The sequence below is a fragment of the Pelophylax lessonae genome (assembly GCF_965119305.1).
Source record: "Pelophylax lessonae genome assembly, chromosome: 2".
Classification (NCBI taxonomy): domain Eukaryota; kingdom Metazoa; phylum Chordata; class Amphibia; order Anura; family Ranidae; genus Pelophylax; species Pelophylax lessonae.
In genome coordinates, this window is record NC_138769.1 from 216,025,543 (window position 1) to 216,038,485 (window position 12,943).

A 12,943-nucleotide genomic window follows, 5' to 3' on the forward strand; every position below is an offset into this window, starting at 1 on the left:
TCCAAGATAACCACTGCCTTGCTAAAGAAGCTAAGGGTAATGGTGATGGACTGGCCAAGCATATCTCCAGACCTAAACCCTATTGAGCATCTGTGGGGCATCCTCATATGGATGGTGGAGGAGCGCAAGGTCTCTAACATCCACAAGCTCCGCAATGTCATCATGGAGGAGTGGAAAAGGACTCTAGTGATAACCTGTGATGCTCTGGTGAACTTCATGCCCAAGAGGGTTAAGGCAGTGTCAGAAAATAATAGTGGCCACACAAAATATTGACACCTTGGGCCCAATTTGGACATTTGAACTTGAGGGTGTACTCCTTTTTGTTGCCAGCAGTTTAGACATTAATGGCTGTGTGAGTTATTTTGTACAGCAAATTTACACTGTTATACAAGCTGTACACTCACTACTTTACATTGTAGCAAAGTGTCATTTCTTCAGTGTTGTCACGTGAAAAAATATAATAAAATATTTACAAAAATGTGAGGGGTGTACTAACTTTTGTGAGATACTGTATATGAGTTTCACTTTTTTGAATAGAATTACTGAAATAAACTTTTTGTTGATGATATTATAATTGTATGAGATGCACCCATATAACTTCTTGGATTAATCTTTGTAGAATGCACAGCTCAGGGGTTATAGGCTTTCCACACCTTCCTTTTTAGTATATCAATATACTCCTACTGTTGCATAAGGGACAAATCCTATCACTCCTTGAAATAATGTGACTTCTCCCAGTCCCACCTTGTGTGCTACCTTCTAATTTCAATTACAGCTGAAATAAGTAAAGTAAGTAAAAAAGTGGCACAGCAGAGCAGCTCCATTTGTCTGTCTGGTTAAAAGCTCACTTAAGCTGGGGACAAATGGCCCAAAAATCATCCAAAAACAATTAGGCAGGAACCGGACAACTTCCAGGTTGTTTGTACAGCTTCTCATCCAACAGAAGCTGGTCTCACAAAAGCCAAACGAGCATACTGGAAAACCAATATCTGCCATGCGCTCACAGCTAATGGCTGTGTGCACGGATCACTGTGCTCTGGTGCCCCCCCTCTTTAGAACACCATAGCTCAGCGGGGAGCTCGCCGCACTGATATCGGATGTGTAAGTACGGAAATCTGTACTTTTTTTTTTTTTTTTTTTTTTTCATTTAGCCTATAGGGTTGAACGAAAAAAAAAATTCTGTGTGTACCCGGCATTATCTGATGACTATTTGAAATGTGTAAACTATAAGCTTCTTGCTGCAGAGCTAAAACATGATACCGCTGTGTAAAAAAAAAAAAAAAAAGAAAAGGAAGTTAGAGGTCCACCGACTGGCTGGATAGAAGAGTACAAATTATTAATGAGCAATAACAATTTTTGGCTTGAGTTTCACAAAGGGCTCACTCACACCACCGTTCAAGGCCGTACACCACCCAGGTCAGTGTATTTCAGCACCAAGTGCCTCTATTCAGCTGTGGTAGCTCAGCCTGTACAACAGAGTGACAGGCTCAGAGGTTTCACACGTTGGGGTTGATTTACTAAAACTGGAGAGTGCCCAATTTGGTGCAGCTGTGCATGGTACCCAATCAGTTTCTAACTTCAGCTTGTTCAATAAGGCCCCTTTCACACAGGCGGATCTGAACGGTCCCCCCATGCATCCCTATGGGGCATCGGATGTCAGCGGAGACATGTCCGCTGACATCTGATCCGTCAAATCTGGACGGATGGAAACCCTATTTTCCATCCGTCCAGCGGATCGGAACGGATCCAACGGTCCGTTCCCATCCGATTCCCCCATAGAGATGTATGGGGAACTGACAGCTGTGTCTCCGCACACAGTGCGGAGAACAGCTGTCATCCTCCTGGTCAGCGGGGGATTGGCGGATCGATCCCCCGCTGATATAAACGGAGTCCGTCCGACGGACGGATAGTGTGAAAGAGCCCTTAAGCTTTGAAAAAAAAAAGGGGGTTCTATTTAGAACTGCACAAGACAAGATTTTGCACTCAAGTTTTAATAAATCAATCCCATTGAGTGAATAACTGCGGACATAAGATACAAAAACAGTCTGCGTACAGACCAATTCATCTGTCACTGGCCACGATAACATGTAAACAGCTGTGGACAGTGTCACCATGAAACTGATTTGTACGGGCTTCCTATCCATAGGACACCTGGTCATCCCATGCTGCTTTAGGCAGTGTACGACCATAAACATCCATCTAAATGGATCCTAAAAAGCAACACATCTATGCCGTCTATTCATTTTGCATTTTTATTTCTATTTTTTTATTTATCTGCAAAGTGAAATGAACAAGATACAGTAGAATTAACAGAAATAAGGTCAGTGTTATTAATCAACATGTTCTGGGTAAAAAGGAAGAAGATCGGAAAAAGGAGGCAGAAGAACTGAAACGGAGAGAAAACGAAATGGCTTTTAAAGTTTGGTTACAGAAGAAGAATGAACAGCTGGTGCAAGAAAAAAGGATCCTGCAGGCAAAGGAGCTGGAAAAAAGCAGTACATTTGTGAGGAATCCAATTTAATATTCGTCTTATGAAAACCATAGAAAAATGCTAATTTTCTAAATCTTACTATGTTTAACCATCTTTGAAAAGTAAATCAGTCATCCCTTCATTCCCTAAATCTTCAGCTGCTGCAGACTGGGGCATATATTTTATTATTATTTATATTATTTTTAGTCATTATTACAGTATTTACTCTAAAGAGATCCTGTTGGAAGGTAAAATATACTAAGTATATTGCCCGCGCCACGTGAGGAGACCTATGAGTGTGTTGGACCTAAATAAATAAAATAGTGTGATTCGCAGCTGCTATAGTAAAGTGCATGTGCTCAAAGAGTGAATAAAGTAATCAGTGGATATGTGATTACCTATAGCGCTTGCTTCAATTAATTAATAAAACATCTAATAAATTACATATAAACTCAGTGATGTATACCAATTATATAAAACTAAGATAAAAAGTAATAAATATAAATGCAGTGACAATAAAAATATATAATAAAAAACAGATGTTAAAAATTTATAAAAAATCTTCAAAAATCGTTCTCAAAAAAAGTCCTTAGAGATCATGTGCAAAAGATGGTTAAATTTATGTGCAATTAAATATAGGTGCAATAAAAATATTATTAAACACAGTTGTGACTTATTGACAAAAATGTCCAAAAAATAAATAAAGTGATTAGTGCTGGTGCTCCATAAATAAATTTGATCACTCTTGCCCTGGTGTCCCTTCTAGTGTTTCACCGTGAAAGGTAGATGAAATTCACACTCGCCAGATCTCAGGGGTCCTATATGTCTTATGACCTTAGGACCATACGTGCTTTTAGTGACCCTCTCTGGGTCGGGATGCGTTCCCTCCAAGCAGACCTGTTCCTCTGCGGTAACACTCCTCCTGCTGATCACCTCCAAAAAAGGGGACGTATAGAAGGAAAGAAAAAAAACAGATAGTGCAGTAACGTTTTGAGTAGTTATTTATTGCACACAATCCTGGTCAATCCAAAAAATACAGTCCCAATAAAGTGGTAGAAAATCCAATAAAGCAGGGAAAATCCAATAAAACAGTGAGAAATCAGTAAAAAACAGAAAAAACGCCGTCGCACATGTGAGCTGCGGGTGGAGAGCGGTAGTTCCGGCTTGCATTCCACTAAGCTCATGTGACGTCACGACGTGCGTTCCACCAGATTTTTTCTTTTAATACATTAAAGTGGTTGTAAAGGCACAATCTTTTTTACCTTAATGCATTCTATGCATGTAGGTAAAAAAACCTTTTTTGTGCAGCAGCCCCCCTTTAATACTTACCTGAGCCCCCTCTTGATGCAGCAATGTCCACGAGAGCCCTGCCTCTCCGGGGACCCACACTCCTGATTGGCTATTGGCGGCAGCAGCAGGAGTCAATGGCTCCCGCTGCTGTCAATCACAGCCAGTGAGCCAATCAGGAGATGGAGGGGGTGAGGCCAAATCACGGCTCCATGTGTGAATGGACACACAGAGCAGCAGATAGGTTCGGGTGCCCCCATAGCAATCTGCTTGCTGTGGGATGACCGTGCTGTAGCCATCTTTTGGCTACAGCGCAGATGGCAAGTGGTTAAGTTAGTTCATTCAACAGACAAAAAAAGAAAATCATGCATTTAGGCTACATTCACACCTGAGCGTAGCGTTTTCACGCGTTTTCACAGGGATTTTTACAGCGATTTTTTTTTCCGCGTTTTACAGGCGTTTTTACAGGCATTTTTTGTGCAGGCGTTTTGAGATTCAATAGAGACCAATGGAAAACACCTGTAATCTGCCCAAAAAGAAGCTCATGTACTTTTTTGAGCGTTGGGCGTTTTGCTCACAGCGTCAAAACGCTCAGATGTGAACAGGGGCCATTGAAATTAATAGGATTTGTCTTGTTGGGCGATTTGAGAGCTGATCCTAGAGCAGAAAAACTCCCCAAAAACGCCCCAAAACGCCCCAAAACGCCTACATGTGAACGGAGCCTTAGCATTTTCAGCACTACACCACAATACATGATAGGTGCACTAGAAAGTTATGTTGGGGTGCCATTCAAAATGAAAGGTACCGAATTACACAAACATATGTAACAGCAGTGCAAGAATGTGACCCAGCCAGTTGCATTAATATTGCCCAAATGCATGGATTTCCTAACACACAAGAAAATGCGCTTGCATTATTTTTTAGCAACACAGCACATTGCAATTTACAGTAACACGCTATCCTTTGTTATGGTTTGTGTGTTAGGAAAGATATGTTGGTGTGTCATATACAGTATCTCTCAAAAGTGAGTACGACCCTCACATTTTAGTATATATTTTATTATATCTTTTCATGTGACAACACTGAAGAAATTACACTTTGCTACAATGTAAAGTAGTGAGTGTACAGCTTGTATAACAGTGTAAATTTGCTGTCCCCTCAAAATAACTCAACACACAGCCATTAATGTCTAAACCACTGGCCAGAAAAGTGAGTACACCCCTAAGTGAAAATTTCCAAATTGGGTCCAAAGTGTCAATATTTTGTGTGGCCACCATTATTTTCCAGCGCTGCCTTAACTCTCTTGGACATGGAGTTCACCAGAGCTTCACAGGTTGTCACTGGAGTCCTCTTCCACTCCTCCATGACGACATTACGGAGCTGATGGATTTTAGAGACCTTGCGCTCATCCACCTTCCTTTTGAGGATGCCCCACAGATGCTCAATAGGGTTTAGGTATGGAGACATGCTTGACCAGTCCATCACCTTTTACCCTCAGCGTCTTTAGCAAGGCAGTGGTCGTTTTGGAGGTGTATTTCACTTCAGTATGTCACAGTACATGTTGGCATTCATGGTTCTCTTAATGAACTGTAGCTCCCTAGTTCCGGCAGCACTCATGTAGCCCCAGACCATGACACCCCTACCACCATGCTTGACTCTAGGCAAGACACACTTGTCTTTGTACTTTTCACCTGGTTGCTGCCACACACGCTTGACACCATCTGAACCAAATAAGTTTATCTTGGTCTCATCAGACCACAGGACATAGTTCCAGTAATCCATGTCCTTAGTCTGCTTGTCTTCAGCAAACTGTTTGTGGGCTTACTTGTGCATCATCTTCAGAAGAGGCTTCTTTCTGGGACGACAGCTATGCAGACACATTTTATGTAGTGTGTAGCGTATGATCTTAGCACTGACAGGCTGAAGCCACCCCCACCCCTTCAACCCCTGCAGCAATGCTGGCAGCACTCATACCTCTGTTTCCCAAAGACAACCTCTGGATACGACACTGAGCATGTGCACTCAACTTCTTTGGTCGACCATAGCGAGGCCTGTTCTGAGTGGAACTTGTCCTGTTAAACCGCTGTATGGTCTTGGCCACCGTGCTGCAGCTCAGTTTCAGGGTCTTGGCAATCTTCTTATAGCCTAGGCTATCTTTATGTAGAGCAACAATTCTTTTTTTCAGAGCCTCAGAGTGTTTTTTGCCATGAGGTGCCATGTTGAACCTCCAGTAACCAGTATGAGAGAGTGAGAGCGATAACACCGAATTTAACACACCTGCTCCCCATTCACACCTCAGACCTTTGTAACACTAATGGGTCACATGACATCGGGGAGGGAAAATGGCTAATTGGGCCCAATGTGGACATTTTCATTTAGGGGTGTACTCACTTTTGTTGCCAGCGGTTTAGACATTAATGGCTGTGTGTTGGACAGCAAATTTACACTGTTATACAAGCTGTACACTCACTACTTTACATTGTAGCAAAGTGTCATTTCTTCAGTGTTGTCACATGAAAAGATATAATAAAATATTTACAAAAATGTGAGGGGTCTACTCACATTTGAGATACAGTAGAATAAATGGTACTGCAGTGCACCAAAAAATAGATCATTTTTAGATGTGACCTTCCAGTTGACTTTGGGATACAAATGTGGTTCTTGGGCCCTTTTAAGAGAAAGACACCACTGTTCTAGTATATACAGAGGGGGGCTGCAAATTAGTATTAAAATATCTAATTTTTATGTCTTGGTTTTAAAAGGATAAAGAGAAAGACACATCGGATGAAGCTTTTGGTACTTGGCTGAGGAGGAAACATAGAGAGCAACTGAAAGAAAAGAAGATGGAGGAACTAAGACAACAAGAGACGACTGCTTTCATGGAAGAAAGAAGGGACAAAGGAGCTTTTGCACAGTAAGTACCAAATTATTTGTGAAGTCTAAAATATTCAGTTAAAAAGCAATGATGTGTCATCAAAAATTAGATGGCCCTTTATTTTCCATATTCTCAGATTAATTTTCATATGATTATATATAGTTCTGACAAACAGTTTTTTTGCTCAGTGCCGGTTCACACTGTTCCGACTTGTCAGGCGACTTGTTGTGCTCCATTCTGTGCAACAGGACCCGTTCTAATAGGAGCGACTCAAGTCGCTCCGACTTAGAAAAGGGTTCCTGCACTACTTTTGGGCGAAGTTGGAGCGACTTGCATTGATTTCCATTATGTGAAGTCGGTGCAAGCCACGCCGAAGTCGCGGTGCACGGCGACTTCATTAAGTCGTCCCGAAGTCGTGTCGCCATAGTGTGACCTGACACTCAGGAATACATAACGGTTTAATGCAGCCTTATTTAACCAGGGTGCCTTCTAGGTTCTTCAGGGGTGCCTTGGAAAAATGACAAAACAATTTACCCAAATTGCCCCAAAAATTGTCAATAAGCCAGTGAGTGGCTCACACCGGTCTTTTTGTTACATAAAAGTGCATGTTTTTATTGTGTAGAATTATGACCCTGGGCAGCCGCTGGCATCCAGCAACCGTTTAATGTCATTCGTTGATAAGGAGGATGTCAGGGACCTGCACGGCATTCTTGTTTGGCCCTCCCCTGCCCTTCTCGGTCAGCACTGTATGAATGCTGGAATACTAGTCAATGCCAGCATGCAAATCACCTCCAACGTTGGGTGTCCTTCGTGTCTGAATGCTGCTGCTTTGTTAAACTATTAGTTCGAATGGAGTGCCTCCAGATTGTGCATCATTTTAAAGGGTGCCGTGACTTCATAATATTAGATTGTAAAGATGTACAACTCTCCTTGACCTACATTAAAAGATTACCATTACATAAGTATTACGAGCTGTGCAGTAGATTGCTATAATCTCCTCTTCTTTTTTTTTGTTGCAGGTGGTTAAAGCAGAAGAGAATACAAAAACGGGTTGAACAACAAGCTGCTAAAGAAAGATCTAGAAGACTTTTGCTAGAAGCCCGAAGAAGCAAGCAGATACATAATTTGTTGTACAATATCTCTGATTCCAGATCGTTCCGCTACATTGATCCCTACAGCTAAAAAGTACATTCTGTTTCAGTATTCAGCACTGGTACATCTTTATGTGTTCGCACTAGACAAATTACAAAAAAAAGCTATATTTTTTATTTAGTTTCTTTAGGATATATTTTTATGTGTCGAAATAGATTATTATTGATTTGTTTTATTCGTAATGTGTTATCATATAAAATTGGCATTCCAGGGTTTTTTTTTTTTTAGGACAAATGGTGATCCAAGCGTTTTCCATAGCAGTCATCCAAACTAATTTTCATCATAAACACGGTGCTGGGTTTTGCGAATTAGGAAATACCCAGAGGTAATATTTAGAATAATTTCACATGGGTTCTAGGTGCAGAAAACTACTCAACTCCTGAGTTGTGAAGGCTCTACTTGCGTAACAACGCTCCTATAGAAGTTTATGTCTTAGGGTGGAAGAGTACACCATTTTAGATCCTGCATTTAGGAGGACACTTGGCAGGCATTGGAAACATGAACCTTTTGACATCTGTACAAACCTAGCTTTATAATGAACCTATGGTTTTCTCTAAGCAAATCCTTGTCAGCTGCAGTTAATAACTTTCCCTTTTGCCGATTCTACGAATAGGAACAAAGAGAGGAAGCTCTATGGTAATTCCAAGTCATGACAAGTTTCTGGTATCACTTTGAAAAACAATTTGTTGCTCTGACTGCTGGTGTGTCTAAAAAGTAAATGACACAATATATTTTAAAGGTTCCTTTTGCTCAAGACTAAAAATGAAGCCTTGAGATGCTTACATTGAGCACAGTCTACTTGTTTAGTATTTTAATGTTTTATCCTGGCATTGCTTTATCTTACCATTCTGCCCCAGTTCATATTAAAGATAAATTAGAGATTTTAGACCCTCTGATTGTGTTGCAGGATAAATATTCCTCAAACACCCCTATTGTGTAGTGCAGGGGTGTCAAACTCAATTTCATAGTGGGCCACATTAGCATTATGGTTGCCCTCAAAGGGCCAGTTATATCTGTAAGATTAGATGTCCACAGCACCCTATGCCCCCTAACATCAAGAGCCCCCCCCACCATCAGAAGTCAAGAGTCATCCACCCTCCCTTATATCACAATGCACCCCTTACCTTGTGCTGCTGCCAGGAAGAAGCTGTGGGTGGATCTGGGAAGAATAAAGTTCAGGGTTTGGAGGATGACCAGAGGAGGGCTGGAGTCAGCTTCCAGAGTCCACTGAATGGTGAGACCAGGGGAGGCAGAGACAAGGTGGTGTTGCGGATGCACAGAGAGGTGCATGATCTGTAGGAGTTCTGTCCACCTCTCTGCTGCGGACTGCTGTGAAGGGGGGTACAGATACAAGCCTTTCTGCAGCTGCACAGAGAAGCGCAGGATCTGGCAGAGGAGTTCTGTCCTCTCTGCTGCCGACTACGAACACAAGGAAGATAAGGTGGAGGCAGAGACAAGGTGGTTGCTGCAGCTGCAGGGGAGGTGCAAGAGCCACATGAAATAGCCTGGGGGGCCGCATTCGGCCCGTGGGCCCTGTGCTTGACACGTGTAGCTGATCACGAGGCAGTGATCATTTTACTTATCATTTTTTACTGTATCTTAGTCAATGTGGGCCCTCATCAAGATTCCCACTGTAGAGTGTGGAACTCAAAGGCAGCACTCCTTAAGGAAACCTAGGGGTAGCCCAGCCTGGCATTGCTGAACTACAGTTCACAATGCCAATCCTGTTCTACTTCCTTCATTGTGTTCGCCCTGCTGAGATTCCCAGCAAGAATACATGCCTAAGAATAATTCCCATGGTAAAGAATAACAGTTCACACCGGGCTCTTTCAATGCAACAAAATGACTTTATTGAACAAGGTCATATGTAGAAACAGACATACAAGGTAAAGGCAGCACGACACTTTGCAACATCCTTAACACAGTATTAAACCCAAAACCAATAGTGTAATTTATTGCAGCTTACTAATCTTTAGATGTTGGGACTGCATTCGTTTTCTTTTTTTTTAGGCTTTTTTTCCTTCCGTTTTTACCTGGTGATCTTGCCAGTAAAACACCTTCTGTATTAGAGTACCTACACTTTGGAAAAATGTGCACAGGGGGCACCATTGGACAGCAGCATTGTCAGCCAGGGAGATGGGAGTGTTGGATGGACTAGCATAAACATACTGAAGCCAAAAAAGTGTTTTTTTTTTTCCCGATTTGGGATAAATGTTTTACATGAAATAAAAACTGACCACTGTAAGCACTTCTGTCAGTGGTTTATCTCATCTCTGTAGCTATAACATTCTGCTGCAGAGCTTGTTCTTTTGCAAAACAGACGTACTGGCTGGATCACCAGGTGAAAATAGAAAGAAAGCCTAAAAAAACAAAAAAACAAATATAGCCATTACATCTAAGAAATGGCAAGCTGCAATATAATAAATGTTTGCTTTTGGGTTTAATACCAGTGTAATAGCACATGGATCTAAGAGTCTGGAGTAGTTAGACCTGTGCCCTTGCAGTGGAATATGAAATATAAAGGCATTCCTCTGAAGGAATGTATGAACGTCTCCCTATGGTAGGGAGAGCATATGTATATTGGCTTCCTGCCTACATCATTCCTAATAGGTGTATAATGGCTGCCTGCCTACATCTATCCTAGCAGGTGTATAATGGCTTTTTGCCTACATCATTCCTAGCAGCCAGGTCTTGGATCAGGAAGATGGTGCATCTCCCCACAGTAGAATGGTACAGGTACTAACTACTTCATTTCTAGCAATTATTACTATATATTTAGCACTCCAGAAGCATCCTATACTGGTAGGGCACACTTGCCAAGCAATCTGAGGCAGGGTAGCAACTTAAAGGACTTCAGACCCAGTTATGCCCAGTTTACAGAGTTATCACCAGCAAGTGGAGACACCTTGTGGCAGTTTAGAAGAACTACAATAGGAGATTCTATAAGTGCATAACACCAAATCCTGCAGTCCCCACACACCTACTGCAGACTCTTTGCTTTCTCTCTCATATATGAAGCCTGATCAAAACAAATGTCAATACTAAAAATGTTTTCACACCCACCTATAATGCTTTGAAGCTTTGCATGTGCAAAAAAAAAACACAAGGCCAAAGAGGAAGATATACAACTCATTGACCCTGTCCAAATTCTGGTTACAGTGGATTACAGAGAACTCAGATTGAGGTAAACCAAATTATTTTATAATTTCAGAACAGTTGTAGTGTTTGCTTTATAATATTGGTGCCTCGCTGATTGCTTTCAGTTGTTTCCAGGATTTGCTCTTTAATGTCATGTTCCATAGCAATCTATAACCTCATGTTGGCAGTCACTTCTATTTCAACACACTGTAATCAATGTAGAAAAGAGATGATTGCATACAAGTGGTTAGGTTGCTCAATAACATGAGATTACAATCATCGGTGCATTAGCCCTTTAATTTCCTGTCTGATCTGTTTAATAACACATCATTAGTTTTATTCAGTAATGTGCAACATTTACAATAACTATGAAATTACTATTGAAAATATGCATCGTAAAGTAACATTTTATTTCTAGCAATTGGTAAGTGAAGAACAAAGCATGGGTACTGTACAGAAAAATGTTGATGTAAATCTGACTCCATAAATGACTCCATTTCTATTCTAATGGACCACAATGTAAACAACACAGGAAAGGAACGGTGTGCTGTTGTTTGCCAAGACCCAGCGGAGAGCAGAAAAGTGCCCATTTGTTGATCACGAACATTGATAGACCAGAAAAGTAATCACAATTTAAATGGAAGTCAAATAAACTTAACTGTCCATTACTCTACATAGGCAGCACAGAAAGGCAACAGAGTCAACATTAGTTTTCAAACTGGAAAATAATACAATGAAGATTACTATATATTTCAGTAGCTGAACTCTTAGAGGGTATCCTTTAATCAGCTGGGCTCCATAACATGGAATTACATGTAATAACATGGAAAAGCTCACTTCCCAACAATACCCTGTGAACAAGCACAAGGCCTTCATCCATTTATTGCATATATTATTATCTTTATCAGAGGAATATGGTGCTTCTCATGGGAAATAAAAGTATTTGATGGTTCTGTTCCATAAACAGGTAGAACTGCGGATTAAATCTGTAATTAGAGATCTTTCCCTAAAAAAAAAAAAAGACAAAAGTGGTTGGAGAAGAGCTTTCTGTATTATTACATAGTGATGTTCTGTGTAGAGCAGTCTGATAACTTCTCTATTTAACAAATGATTACTCTCAAAAAGCTGGCTATACACAGTTAGATTTTTGTTTGAAGGTTTGCATTAAATTCAATCAATTTGGTGATGTTATCAATGAGTCAAATAATTTCATTTAAAAGTTCTTAAAAATTTCAGCCAGGCTTGCTATTTGAATTTATTCCCAGACGTATTTAACAGGTTTCCTTTATTGCTGTTAAAATCAATAAAAGAATAATGCAAAGCAAAGTTTATTTAAAAGAGAAGTATGGCTTTTTAAAATCATAATATCCTAGGTGGATGCAGCATCGATGCAATGCTGCATCTGTCCCTCACTGGCTCTAAGGCTGAGAACTGAGCGATCAAAAACTGCTGATCGCTCAGTTCTCTCTTGTGCTCTGAGTAGAGAGCCGTGACTGAGAAGCTGAGCCAGGTGCCGGTCCAGGCTCTTGGGTGGATGCCGACCATGACCGACTCTGTAACATCAGCAGACAGTGGGCATTAGCTGTTGAATGAACTGCACTCCTATGATCCGCAAAAGAAGTACAGCCAAATGAGCTTTAGCTGTACTTCTCCTTTAAATATATTGCATGTTCAGAAGTATATTTATGTATACATTACATGTTCAGCAACCAATGGGGTTGTAGTAGATATACTACTTTTCTTAGCACATGCACATTACAAAAAAATAAAAATTTTCCTGCCTTAAGAGTTAACCACAACCACATTAGGGTGAATGTAAACCCCATTCATGAAATCTGACCTGGGCACATCTATCTGCAGTGTTTACCTATCTCTCTCCATAGCTCTAAGTCCCTTGTCTTTTTGCTGCTCTGTTCCTCTGTTATCATCATAATAACTTCTGACAAGCTCTCCGACACAGGAGATAAAAGCAGCTGGAAATTTGTATTGGGGAAGGGACTTAGCAGAGAGCTTGTCTGTTC

At 40.9% G+C, this 12,943-nt stretch overlaps 1 protein-coding gene across 2 annotated transcripts in view; it reads left to right on the forward strand.

Annotated features, from left to right (window-relative positions):
• Positions 1-8,180, forward strand: part of CCDC181 (coiled-coil domain containing 181) — a 54,763-nt gene extending 46,583 nt beyond the window's left edge. For both annotated transcript variants that reach the window (XM_082244473.1, XM_082244472.1), the window contains exons 4-6: positions 2,357-2,503; positions 6,520-6,671; positions 7,652-8,180. In XM_082244473.1, coding sequence (XP_082100599.1) covers positions 2,357-2,503; positions 6,520-6,671; positions 7,652-7,814 — 462 coding nt within the window. In that variant the 3' untranslated portion in view covers positions 7,815-8,180. The remainder of the gene's footprint in view (positions 1-2,356; positions 2,504-6,519; positions 6,672-7,651) is intronic.
• The last annotated feature ends 4,763 nt before the right edge of the window (positions 8,181-12,943 follow it).